Here is a 14,733-nt window from a genome sequence, read left to right as displayed (position 1 = left end):
ACGTAAGAAATAACAGTTACAAACAATTACGCTATATATGTGGAAAAAAAATAGCAAACAGCATTTTACAAATACTTGTGCAGCAGTTTGTGAGGTATGAGAGCAGTGATGAGGCCGGTCCAGTACACGCTACTCAACACAGTTCCCTCTACCACCAGCGACCACTCCTCCTGTACGAGAAAACTCATTATCTCGGCACTTAAGGATGTAGGAGAGAGCTGGTGCAGGCTTCCAGGTTCCCAACAATGCACAAATAAAATATACAGTTTACAACTCAACTTGGAAAACGGAGGCTGTAAAGTACTATAACCTTCAGTCCACTTGTTTTCTCGACTTGCCATTACTATTACTACTACTGCTATTACCATATTTATATTACCAAAACTGACGTTACTTCCGAATCGGTTCAGACTCCATTTCCTCCACTTTTCCCCCCGGTCCAGGAGGGACCGAAATGTCGTCTAAAGATTTCATTTGATGTTGTTGGTTATTCACGCAATATTGCAGCCGAGATATTGCAATTTATTCTTCATATAAAAGAAACTTTAATCTGAACTAATTTAAATAAAATTTAAGAAAATGGTCAGAAACCAAGAAGTTTGTCCAATGTCTATATATCAAGATTTTATGAACGTCAAAAATTTTTTAAAAATTAATATGTGGCTCGTACCAAAAATAAGTGTGCTTTTTAAATTTCTATAGACATAGATTTGCAAAAATGTCATCTTATGACTGCATACTATATACCTATAGCTCTTGTTATTTTAAATCAGGAAACACATAACATATTAAGTACAAACGGTATGGTACTGCTGTGTCAACAAGACAGCATCAGGCACCTTCAGGACTGTGAGGTTGTCTGAAGTGCTTCCAGCCAGTAAGAGGATGAGAATATTCACACTGTCTTCTGAAACGTCGTCAGGAATGGAATACTTCAGCCAAAGTTCACCGTGTGCAGCTTTTGAGTAGAACTCTGCAAGTGTGGCGCTGGAGTTGTGCAGCGGCAGGCTACCCTGGCCGGGGTGTTCCAGGCTGTCCTGGCCGGGGTGTTCCAGGCTACCCTGGCCGGGGTGTTCCAGGCTGTCCTGGCCGGGGTGTTCCAGGCTACCCTGGCCGGGGTGTTCCAGGCTGTCCTGGCCGGGGTGTTCCAGGCTGTCCTGGCCGGAGTGTTGCAGGCTGTCCTGGCCGGAGTGTTGCAGGCTGTCCTGGCCGGAGTGTTGCAGGCTGTCCTGGCCTGGGTGTTGCAGGCTGTCCTGGCCGGAGTGTTGCAGGCTGTCCTGGCCGGAGTGTTGCAGGCTGTCCTGGCCTGGGTGTTGCAGGCTGTCCTGGCCGGAGTGTTGCAGGCTGTCCTGGCTGGAGTGTTGCAGGCTGTCCTGGCCGGAGTGTTGCAGGCTGTCCTGGCCGGGGTGTTGCAGGCTGTCCTGGCCTGGGTGTTGCAGGCTGTCCTGGCCGGGGTGTTCCAGGCTGTCCTGGCCGGGGTGTTCCAGGCTGTCCTGGCCTGGGTGTTGCAGGCTGTCCTGGCCGGAGTGTTGCAGGCTGTCCTGGCCGGAGTGTTGCAGGCTGTCCTGGCCTGGGTGTTGCAGGCTGTCCTGGCCGGAGTGTTCCAGGCTGTCCTGGCCTGGGTGTTCCAGGCTGTCCTGGCCGGGGTGTTCCAGGCTGTCCTGGCCGGGGTGTTCCAGGCTGTCCTGGCCTGGGTGTTGCAGGCTGTCCTGGCCGGAGTGTTGCAGGCTGTCCTGGCCTGGGTGTTGCAGGCTGTCCTGGCCGGGGTGTTCCAGGCTGTCCTGGCCGGGGTGTTCCAGGCTGTCCTGGCCTGGGTGTTGCAGGCTGTCCTGGCCGGGGTGTTCCAGGCTGTCCTGGCCTGGGTGTTGCAGGCTGTCCTGGCCGGAGTGTTGCAGGCTGTCCTGGCCGGAGTGTTGCAGGCTGTCCTGGCCGGAGTGTTGCAGGCTGTCCTGGCCGGAGTGTTGCAGGCTGTCCTGGCCTGGGTGTTCCAGGCTGTCCTGGCCGGGGTGTTCCAGGCTGTCCTGGCCGGAGTGTTGCAGGCTGTCCTGGCCGGAGTGTTGCAGGCTGTCCTGGCCGGAGTGTTGCAGGCTGTCCTGGCCTGGGTGCTGGGGGACACCACCTGCCACTAAGAGTGGTACAAACATTACATTAACTTTATCGTCCATCCTCCAGCCACTCTCACCATCTTCCTGGAGCACTGAAGTGGTGCGTTTATCTCGTCGGGGAATATTTAATATTTCCTGTGAGGAGTCTCCAGACTCTTTGGGAAATGAATTAAGGTTTGGTTTTATATACAGTGACACTTTGTCTGGCAGCTCTAAATTGCTATTTAATTCTGAGTTCGTCGAGACTGGAGAGTAAACACTGGTTGAAGCTGCTTCATATACAAAGGACTGGGAGGGCAAATTAGTGGGAGATGTGATGGAGGAATAGGTGGTGGTGGTGGTGGTGGTGGTGGTGGTGGTGGTGGTAACGTCCGGTGAGGGAGACGCTGCAGCAACTGCAGGTAAGGCAGTGATGAGTGCATCCCTCAAGCCATGATGCAGCAGCAAGGCTGCACAGCACACACACACTCGCAGCCAACCTGCAGATGGATCATTTGTTACAACTCTTCACCACTACACCCCATCGTATACCTACCTGGAGTATACCTGAATGGTGGTCCGGGGGGTCAACGCCACAGCGGCCCGGTCCATGACCAGACTTTCAACACAAATCCCTTGCCATCATTGTTTTCTCATTAATTCAGTGTCATTATCAACCTTATCAGTCAACACATGGGTAAACATTTTTCATACATAAATTATTATATTCAAGGGGCTGCCTACATAAGAGTGCTGCGGCCCCCTGCCTCTGTTAGGTGTATCAAGTCTGCTGTGTGGGCGAGACGTCTCTGAGATGCCCAGGTGTCTTCTGCTCATCAGATCTAATGATGTTCCCCCTACAGTTTACACCAGCAGCCCACGAAGTAGCAGCCAACGTTATGTATTTAGCTTCACTGACAGTTTCACTAATTTATTTGTATAGAAAAACAATGGTGGAAAAAACCATAACTAAATATTTTTGTTTTAGGTAATTTTTTTAATATTAAAATGAGACTGGTGAGAATGATATAGTAGTCAGTTGTTTTACCCAGTTACCATAACAGCCCAGCCTCAAGGAGTTAGTGAGTTTATAAAACAAATTAAAGCCCACTGAAAGGAAAGGGAATACGTGTGACACCAATGGTTTTCCGGCACGGAATACGGCAGGTACACACGTGGTATTGTTTACAAACACGAGCAGGGAAGGTCAGGAACATGCGTCACCATGCTGACGCTACAAACACGTGACTTTATAACTTCTACCCTGAAAATCCTCAATCATATCATGTGTATCACTAAATTATTACATAAAAAGGTACACAATACCAACATGCTGAACAAGACATATGTAAAACTTTGGCATCACAAGACACATTTCGTCTTTCAGGGGTTTATATCAGACAAGTAGAGAGAGACGAAAGAGGAGGCTCTTGTTGTTTCTAACCTGCTTCATCAGTAAACTTCCTCATGGTGTTGCTCAAACTACGAGGGTCACATGATGTGCCTCACGCACTGTTGTTCTAACAGTGAAGGTTGTGGTGGCCATGAAGATGCTGTGTTGTGCTAGACAGGGTGTAACATGACTTCAGCAAACTGAGCCCCATGTTAGACTGTCCTCTGGTGCCCTCCCTGAGTCCCTGTCTACGTTGCTTCCCTGTCGAGAGGTTGTCTAGCCCTGTCTACGGTGGTCTTCAGGTTGTGTGGTCTCACCCTGTCAGCAAGTATGAATCTTGTATGAAGGTTCTTTCAGAGGTCACAAACTGACGTCCGGTTCTCACTACACACTTCGTTGTCCTCGTGTGTTCAGTCTTCTTTACTGCAATTGAAAATAGACTTCATGATATTACGTTAAATTAGCTGATAAACAATACTGATAGAAGGATAGTGTTCCTGTATTAACTGGACGATGTATGAGGGTTGATCACTCGACCTTCAACTGATTCAGTCACCACAAACTCACATGCAAATACGAGACTAAGTTAAAATTTATGTAACTTTTGAATTTACTGTATATAAGCTAAGATAGTGAGTGCTTAATTTTTAAGTCATCCATCAGTTTTTTAACTTAGATTTTTTTTTCATTTTATCGTATTTGAGATTCAAAAATTATAAAAAAAATGTATTTTTCTTCTTTGGAATTTTGAAACAATTTCTACCTTTAAATCGTGTATTTGCTAAGAGACAATTACAGTCCGGTAAAACTATCCAAAATAACATAGAAAGATACTGAGCAGAGGCAGCGCTGCTCCTCCTGTGTCTCAAGACTCCAGGATGGAGAACAAAGCAATGGCTGAGGAAAATGTTGAGAGAAAAAAGAGGACTAATATAAGGAACCCCCCCCCCCACTATATACTCTATAAGCAAGTCATCCTCTACTGTACACATCAGAAGATACACAGGGTATGCGTATCTTAGGGGCGGCTGTGTACTGACGCCAATGTATAGGTAGTCACTGATGTATATATGATGACACTGTTACAAGGTTACTGTGATTATCTCAGACTGTCAGAAACTTAACTATTTGCAATGATGCTTCAGGCACTTTAAAGGTTATTGGACGAACGTGACTCACCTCCACAAACACTGTAGTCCCTAATTAAGTTATATAAGTAACTTCACTTTACAGTGTTACACAACACGAAATCTATACTTCTTTATATATCTAAACTTTGTTAGTAACTTCAGCATCTCATTTCCTTCTTAATACTCTCACAAAACTTACCTGGTAAATATGCAGATCCCCTCTTCTTAATAAATTAAGAAATTTTTTCTTATCTTTCAAAGACTGGCGCTGACGTCACCTTGACACACATTGTTCACATTTATTCTGGAAGATATTAGGGAATATAATAATATATATTTATTTTACAACATGCAGCATATCAGTGTCATTCAACAATTACCACTAACAGCAGACTTTAAAGACGCGTAGAATGTAAACAAAGGCGCGTCATTCCTGCATCTACCGCTGGCGGAGTAAGACTGTATTACCTTAGGTTATTTTGGATTGAATTAAACTGGGTGTTGTTAGATTTTTCTTATATTTTAACAAAAAAAAATAGTGTCCATGACAAAACCAACCTAATACTGGACATTTTAGGAAGTAAACTGTGACCACACTCGCCTAACGCCCAGCTCAGCGCCTTTGTAAAAAAAACTTAATGATCCTGTAAATAAAAATACATTTGCAGGATTTTATCAACTTTTCGAGTTAATACCCAAATTAGTATTAGAATGCTTATACGTGTATGGTAATTACGCAGATATTTTATTTAAAAACATGAATATTCTATGACGAGATTAATGTAAAGTGACCAGGTAGTGAAGAGTGTCGTAAACCCGCACTAATGTAAACAACGTGTGATAAACAGTCTTACAGTATGTTACTGACGTAGTAACACTGCAGTAACCTGACCACCAGTGTTACTGACGTAGTAACACTGCAGTAACCTGACCACCAGTGTTACTGACGTAGTAACACTGCAGTAACCCGACCACCAGTGTTACTGACGTAGTAACACTGCAGTAACCTGACCACCAGTGTTACTGACGTAGTAACACTGCAGTAACCTGACCACCAGTGTTACTGACGTAGTAACACTGCAGTAACTTGACCACCAGTGTTACTGACGTAGTAACACTGCAGTAACTTGACCACCAGTGTTACTGACGTAGTAACACTGCAGTAACCTGACCACCAGTGTTACTGACGTAGTAACACTGCAGTAACCTGACCACCAGTGTTACTGACGCAGTAACCTGACCACCAGTGTTACTGACGTAGTAACACTGCAGTAACCTGACCACCAGTGTTACTGACGCAGTAACACTGCAGTAACCTGACCACCAGTGTTACTGACGTACTGACGTAGTAACACTGCAGTAACCTGACCACCAGTGTTACTGACGTAGTAACACTGCAGTAACCTGACCACCAGTGTTACTGACGTAGTAACACTGCAGTAACCTGACCACCAGTGTTACTGACGTAGTAACACTGTAACCTGACTGACGTAGTAACACTGCAGTAACCTGACCACCAGTGTTACTGACGTAGTAACACTGCAGTAACCTGACCACCAGTGTTACTGACGTAGTAACACTGCAGTAACCTGACCACCAGTGTTACTGACGTAGTAACCTGACCACCAGTGTTACTGACGTAGTAACACTGCAGTAACCTGACCACCAGTGTTACTGACGTAGTAACCTGACCACCAGTGTTACTGACGTAGTAACCTGACCACCAGTGTTACTGACGTAGTAACCTGACCACCAGTGTTACTGACGCAGTAACCTGACCACCAGTGTTACTGACGTAGTAACACTGCAGTAACCTGACCACCAGTGTTACTGACGTAGTAACACTGCAGTAACCTGACCACCAGTGTTACTGACGTAGTAACACTGCAGTAACCTGACCACCAGTGTTACTGACGTAGTAACACTGCAGTAACCTGACCACCAGTGTTACTGACGTAGTAACACTGCAGTAACCTGACCACCAGTGTTACTGACGTAGTAACCTGACCACCAGTGTTACTGACGTAGTAACACTGCAGTAACCTGACCACCAGTGTTACTGACGCAGTAACCTGACCACCAGTGTTACTGACGTAGTAACACTGCAGTAACCTGACCACCAGTATTACTGACGTAGTAACACTGCAGTAACTTGACCACCAGTGTTACTGACGTAGTAACACTGCAGTAGCCTGACCACCAGTGTTACTGACGTAGTAACACTGCAGTAACCTGACCACCAGTGTTACTGACGTAGTAACACTGCAGTAACCTGACCACCAGTGTTACTGACGTAGTAACACTGCAGTAACCCGACCACCAGTGTTACTGACGTAGTAACACTGCAGTAACCTGACCACCAGTGTTACTGACGTAGTAACACTGCAATAACCCGACCACCAGTGTTACTGACGTAGTAACACTGCAGTAACCTGACCACCAGTGTTACTGACGTAGTAACACTGCAGTAACTTGACCACCAGTGTTACTGACGTAGTAACACTGCAGTAACTTGACCACCAGTGTTACTGACGTAGTAACACTGCAGTAGCCTGACCACCAGTGTTACTGACGTAGTAACACTGCAGTAACCTGACCACCAGTGTTACTGACGTAGTAACACTGCAGTAACCTGACCACCAGTGTTACTGACGTAGTAACACTGCAGTAACCCGACCACCAGTGTTACTGACGTAGTAACACTGCAGTAACCTGACCACCAGTGTTACTGACGGAGTAACACTGCAGTAACCCGACCACCAGTGTTACTGACGTAGTAACACTGCAGTAACCTGACCACCAGTGTTACTGACGTAGTAACACTGCAGTAACTTGACCACCAGTGTTACTGACGTAGTAACACTGCAGTAACTTGACCACCAGTGTTACTGACGTAGTAACACTGCAGTAGCCTGACCACCAGTGTTACTGACGTAGTAACACTGCAGTAACCTGACCACCAGTGTTACTGACGTAGTAACACTGCAGTAACCTGACCACCAGTGTTACTGACGTAGTAACACTGCAGTAACCCGACCACCAGTGTTACTGACGTAGTAACACTGCAGTAACCTGACCACCAGTGTTACTGACGTAGTAACACTGCAATAACCCGACCACCAGTGTTACTGACGTAGTAACACTGCAGTAACCTGACCACCAGTGTTACTGACGTAGTAACACTGCAGTAACTTGACCACCAGTGTTACTGACGTAGTAACACTGCAGTAACTTGACCACCAGTGTTACTGACGTAGTAACACTGCAGTAGCCTGACCACCAGTGTTACTGACGTAGTAACACTGCAGTAACCTGACCACCAGTGTTACTGACGTAGTAACACTGCAGTAACCTGACCACCAGTGTTACTGACGTAGTAACACTGCAGTAACCCGACCACCAGTGTTACTGACGTAGTAACACTGCAGTAACCTGACCACCAGTGTTACTGACGCAGTAACCCGACCACCAGTGTTACTGACATAGTAACACTGCAGTAACCTGACCACCAGTGTTACTGACGTAGTAACACTGCAGTAACCTGACCACCAGTGTTACTGACCTAGTAACACTGCAGTAACCTGACCACCAGTGTTACTGACGTAGTAACACTGCAGTAACCTGACCACCAGTGTTACTGACGTAGTAACACTGCAGTAACCTGACCACCAGTGTTAATGACGTAGTAACACTGCAGTAACCTGACCACCAGTGTTACTGACGTAGTAACACTGCAGTAACCTGACCACCAGTGTTACTGACGTAGTAACACTGCAGTAACCCGACCACCAGTGTTACTGACGTAGTAACCCGACCACCAGTGTTACTGACGTAGTAACACTGCAGTAACCTGACCACCAGTGTTACTGACGTACTAACACTGCAGTAACCTGACCACCAGTGTTACTGACGTAGTAACACTGCAGTAACCCGACCACCAGTGTTACTGACGTAGTAACACTGCAGTAACCTGACCACCAGTGTTACTGACGTAGTAACAATGCAGTAACCTGACCACCAGTGTTACTGACGCAGTAACCTGACCACCAGTGTTACTGACGTAGTAACACTGCAGTAACCTGACCACCAGTGTTACTGACGTAGTAACCCGACCACCAGTGTTACTGACGCAGTAACACTGCAGTAACCTGACCACCAGTGTTACTGACGCAGTAACACTGCAGTAACCTGACCACCAGTGTTACTGACGCAGTAACACTGCAGTAACCTGACCACCAGTGTTACTGACGCAGTAACCCGACCACCAGTGTTACTGACGTAGTAACACTGCAGTAACCTGACCACCAGTGTTACTGACGTAGTAACCCGACAACCAGTGTTACTGACGCAGTAACACTGCAGTAACCTGACCACCAGTGTTACTGACGCAGTAACCCCACCACCAGTGTTACTGACGCAGTAAATGGACCACCAGTGTTAGTGACGCAGTAACACTGCAGTAACCCGACCACTAGTGTTACTGACGCAGTAACATTGCAGTAACCTGACCACCAGTGTTACTGACGCAGTAACACTGCAGTAACCCGACCACTAGTGTTACTGACGCAGTAACATTGCAGTAACCTGACCACCAGTGTTACCAACGCAGTAACACTGAAGTAACCTGACCACCAGTGTTACTGACGCAGTAACACTGCAGTAACCTGACCACCAGTGTTACTGACGCAGTAACACTGCAGTAACCTGACCACCAGTGTTACCAACGCAGTAACACTGCAGTAACCTGACCACCAGTGTTACTGACGCAGTAACACTGCAGTAACCTGACCACCAGTGTTACTGACACAATAACACTAGTAAGCAGACTACCAGAAGAAGCAAAAAACTTGGATTCCAGGTTCATAAGGTACAAGTAACCTCTGACTCCCATTAAATACATACATATATTTATATATATATATATATATATATATATATATATATATATATGTATATATATATATATATATATATATATATATATATATATATATAAATATAATATATATATATATATTTATATATATAACATATATATATATTTATATATATAATGTATATGTATATATATATATATATGTATATATATACATACATAATATATATATATATATATATATATATATATATATATATATATATATATATATATATATATATATATATATATATATATATATATAAAATATATAATATACATTTGTATATATATATATATATATACATATATATAAAATATAATATATATATAATTATACGTACATTATACATATATAGATCTGGTAGACGAACCAGGGAGGAAAGATTGGGAGTTAGAGCTCCAAAAAAGGGAGGAAGAGTGGGGAAGGAAGATAGTATAGCTTGGTAAGAAAATGGAGGAGCGGATAGCTGAAGAGTGCAGGAAGTGGGAAGTACAGGTCTTAGCAGCAGAAGCTAGGATACAGTGCTTAGAAGAGAAACTGCAAAGCCTGAAACAGATTAGAGAGACAAATGACAATTCAGATGTGACATCAGGAAATTCAAAGTCAGGCGCAGACAAGGGGATGGTAAGCAACAACGGAGACATGCCGTACACGAAGGCCCTATCAGACCCACGTGGGGCCAGGGAAAAGACGATGAGCACACTAAGATCAAACGACAGGTCCGAAGACAATGAAGGTATGCTATATGCAGAGATTCTAACAGCCAACTGCAGTAGCAAGGGACAGCTGGTCAGGAAAGACAGTTCACTGAGAATAGAAGTTTCAGATATGACAGGGACTGAAGGCAAGAACATGTCAATGGAAAGAAATAAAATGCCTCAGAAGAAGCAGATGGAGACTCAGTGGGAGGAGGAAAGGGCGAGGTCAGTTTTTGTGTACGGGCTCCAAGAAGCCAAGGGGGCCAACTTTGAAGAAATAAAACAGGAGGAGAATAAAATGATTGAAGGCATCATGAAAACAATAGGGGAGGGCAATATGACCCAGGTGACAAATTTTCAGAGAATAGGGTGGTTTGCGAGTGGAAGGATACGGTCTGTCAGAGTAACTTTCAAGGAAGAATCAGTTCGAACCAGGATTCTGCAAGAGAAAGCAAGACTGAGGGACAAAGAGGGGTACCAGAAAGTATACCTCGACCGCGACAGAACACAAGAAGAAAGGACTACACTGAAAGAGAGGGTACAGAGACACAAGGAGGAACGAGAAGCAATGAAAATGAGCAGGACCCAGACACAGGAGGAAGGGCAAACACACCCCACAGAATCTCCCAACAAAAGACTCCACCCGCGACATTCCCAACGCAACTGAGCAACCTATACTACAACCCACTCACTGTTCCCTCTGCCACCAACCCCCATATCACAAACCTCACCCCAACAGCTGTCCCTTATGGGCATTCTGACCCCACCCCCATCAACACAAACCCCACCTACACCACAGCCCCATATAGGCCCCCACCAAGGCTCTCGCTCCCCCAACCCCAATATTCTTGCATGACCACAATGATAGAAAAGAAACTAAAGGTTTGGTACACAAACGCGGATGGAATAACGAATAAACATGAGGAGTGGAATGAAAGAATCAGTGAAAAATCCCCAGACATCATAGCAGTCACAGAAACAAAACTCGCTGAGACAATAACAGACACAATCTTCCCAACAGGATATCAGATCCTGAGGAAAGATAGAAGGAGTAGAGGGGGAGGAGGGGTTGCACTGCTCATAAAACACCGATGGGGATTTGAGGAAATGGAAGGCATGGACATGATTGGAGAAAGAGACTACATTGTAGGTACAATTCAGTCCGGAGAACATAAAGTAGTCATTGGAGTGATGTATAACCCACCACAGAACTGCAGGAGGCCAAGAGAGGAGTACGAAGAAAACAACAGGGTGATGGTGGACACACTGGCTGAGGTGGCAAGAAGAGCTCACTCGAGCAGAGCAAAGTTACTGGTAATGGGCGATTTCAACCACAGGGAGATCGACTGGGAAAACCTGGAGCCACATGGGGGTCCCGAAACATGGAGAGCCAAGATGATGGATGTGGTACTTGAAAACCTCATGCATCAACATGTCAGGGACACAACCAGAGAGAGAGGGGAGGATGAGCCAGCAAGACTGGATCTTGTGTTCACCCTGAGCAGTTCAGACATTGAGGATATCACTTACGAGAGGCCCCTTGGAGCTAGCGATCATGTGGTTCTGAGTTTTGACTATATAGTAGAGTTACAAGTGGAGAAGGTAACAGGAACTGAAGGGGACAGGCCAAACTATAAAAAGGGGGACTACACAGGTATGAGAAACTTCCTGCAGGAGGTTCAGTGGGACAGAGAAATGGTAGGAAAATCAGTAAACGAGATGATGGAATATGTGGCAACAAAGTGCAAGGAGGCAGAGGAAAGTTTTGTTCCCAAGGGAAACAGAAATAATAGGAAGACCAAAACGAGCCCTTGGTTTACCCGAAGGTGTAGGGAGGCAAAAACTAAGTGCAACAGAGAATGGAAAAGGTACAGGAGGCATAGGACCCAGGAAAACAAGGAGATTAGTAGAAGAGCCAGAAACGAGTATGCACAGATAAGGAGGGAGGCCCAGCGACAGTATGAAAACAACATAGCATCGAAAGTCAAATCTGACCCGAAACTGCTGTATAGCCACATTAGGAGGAAGACAACAGTCAAGGACCAGGTGATAAGGCTGAGGAAAGAAGGTGGAGAACTCACAAGAAACGATCAAGAGGTATGTGAGGAGCTCAACACGAGATTTAAGGAAGTATTTACAGTAGAGACAGGAAGGACTCTGGGGGGACAGACCAGATGGGGACACCAGCAAGGAATACACCAACAAGTGTTGGACGACATACATACAGATGAGGAGGAGGTGAAGAAACTGCTAAGGGACATCGATACCTCAAAGGCAATGGGACCGGACAACATCTCCCCGTGGGTCCTTAGAGAGGGAGCAGATATGTTGTGCGTGCCACTTACCACAATCTTCAACACATCCCTGGAAACTGGGCAACTACCTGAGGTATGGAAGACGGCAAATGTAGTTCCCATTTTTAAAAAAGGAGACAGAAAAGAGGCACTAAACTATAGACCTGTGTCATTGACGTGTATAGTATGCAAAATTATGGAGAAGATTATCAGGAGGAGAGTGGTGGAGCACCTGGAACGGAACAGGAGTATAAATGCCAACCAGCACGGATTCACGGAAGGCAAATCCTGTGTCACAAACCTTCTGGAGTTTTATGATAAAATAACAGAAGTAAGACAAGAGAGAGAGGGGTGGGTTGATTGCATCTTCTTGGACTGCAAGAAGGCCTTTGACACAGTTCCTCACAAGAGATTAGTGCAGAAGCTAGAGCATCAGGCGCATATAACAGGAAGGGCACTGCAATGGATCAGAGAATACCTGACAGGGAGGCAACAACGAGTCATGGTACGTAATGATGTATCACAGTGGGCACCTGTGACGAGCGGGGTCCCACAGGGGTCGGTCCTAGGACCAGTGCTATTTTTGGTATATGTGAACGACATGACGGAAGGGTTAGACTCAGAAGTGTCCCTGTTTGCAGATGATGTGAAGTTAATGAGGAGAATTTAATCTGATGAGGACCAGGCAGGACTTCAAAGAGACCTGGACAGATTGGACACCTGGTCCAGCAAATGGCTTCTCGAATTTAATCCTGCCAAATGCAAAGTCATGAGGATAGGGGAAGGGCACAGAAGACCACAGACAGAGTATAGGCTAGGTGGCCAAAGACTGCAAACCTCACTCAAGGAGAAAGATCTTGGGGTGAGTATAACACCGAGCATGTCTCCGGAAGCACACATCAATCAGATAACTGCTGCAGCATATGGGCGCCTGGCAAACCTGAGAACAGCATTCCGATACCTTAGTAAGGAATCATTCAAGACACTGTACACCGTGTATGTCAGGCCCATACTGGAGTATGCAGCACCTGTTTGGAACCCGCACTTGATAAAGCACGTCAAGAAACTAGAGAAAGTACAAAGGTTTGCGACAAGGTTAGTTCCAGAGCTAAGGGGAATGTCCTATGAAGAAAGATTAAGGGAAATCGGCCTGACGACACTGGAGGACAGGAGGGTCAGGGGAGACATGATAACGACATATAAAATACTGCGTGGAATAGACAAGGTGGACAAAGACAGGACGTTCCAGGGAGGGGACACAGAAACAAGAGGCCACAATTGGAAGTTGAAGACACAAATGAGTCAGAGAGATAGTAGGAAGTATTTCTTCAGTCATAGAGTTGTAAGGCAGTGGAATAGCCTAGAAAATGACGTAGTGGAGGCAGGAACCATACATAGTTTTAAGACGAGGTTTGATAAAGCTCATGGAGCGGGGAGAGAGAGGGCCTAGTAGCAACCGGTGAAGAGGCGGGGCCAGGAGCTAGGACTCGACCCCTGCAACCACAAATAGGTGAGTACAAATAGGTGAGTACACACACACACACATACATAATATGTATATATATATACATATATGTATATAATATAATATGTAATATATATATATATATATATATATATATATATATATATATATATATATATAAATATATATATATATATATATATATATATATATATATATATATATATATATATATATATATAATATATATATATATAATATATATATAGTATATATATATATATATATATATATATATATATATATATATATATATATATATATATATAATATATATATAATTATATATATATATATATATATATATATATATGTATATTATTTATTTTTTTTTATTTATTTACAATTACAGCACACATACAGAGGTACAAAAAAAATACAGGTAAGAGCAGCATGCCAAAGCCACTTATATGCATAGCATTACGGGCTGGCTTAAAATTAACTTAAGATTAACTAAGCAATGATGAAATCATTGATAAAACATTATTGTAAACAGATAACTATAAAGCACAAGTGAGTATTACAAAGACAGGTCATATGGTTGCTTGCATTGTTGTACATTCAGTCGTATGGAGTATTCTGTTAGGTAGTGTATTTAAAAAATAATAAAGTTAGATTGGGTTTTAGGTTTAACATTTATGTGATATAATTGTGATAAACATTTAAGATATACAATTTATAAGGTTC

General features: G+C 44.3%; 2 protein-coding genes across 5 annotated transcripts in view; one reads left to right on the top strand and one right to left on the bottom strand.

The window, feature by feature from the left end:
- Positions 1 to 14,733, top strand: part of LOC128687012 (mucosa-associated lymphoid tissue lymphoma translocation protein 1) — a 574,887-nt gene that overhangs the window by 290,857 nt on the left and 269,297 nt on the right. The window lies entirely within an intron of this gene.
- The window catches only part of LOC128686806 (uncharacterized), a 67,335-nt gene that overhangs the window by 32,920 nt on the left and 19,682 nt on the right, over positions 1 to 14,733 (bottom strand). For all 4 annotated transcript variants that reach the window (XM_053773907.2, XM_053773904.2, XM_053773906.2 and 1 more), the window contains exons 2-5: positions 4,807 to 4,911; positions 3,529 to 3,900; positions 840 to 2,584; positions 76 to 170 (exon numbers count right to left, since the gene is read on the bottom strand). In XM_053773907.2, coding sequence (XP_053629882.2) covers positions 76 to 170; positions 840 to 2,584; positions 3,529 to 3,553 — 1,865 coding nt within the window. In that variant the 5' untranslated portion in view covers positions 3,554 to 3,900; positions 4,807 to 4,911. The remainder of the gene's footprint in view (positions 1 to 75; positions 171 to 839; positions 2,585 to 3,528; positions 3,901 to 4,806; positions 4,912 to 14,733) is intronic.

This window comes from Cherax quadricarinatus, chromosome 7, assembly GCF_038502225.1.
Source record: "Cherax quadricarinatus isolate ZL_2023a chromosome 7, ASM3850222v1, whole genome shotgun sequence".
NCBI lineage: Eukaryota > Metazoa > Arthropoda > Malacostraca > Decapoda > Parastacidae > Cherax > Cherax quadricarinatus.
This window is presented reverse-complemented; position numbering and strand designations above follow the sequence as displayed.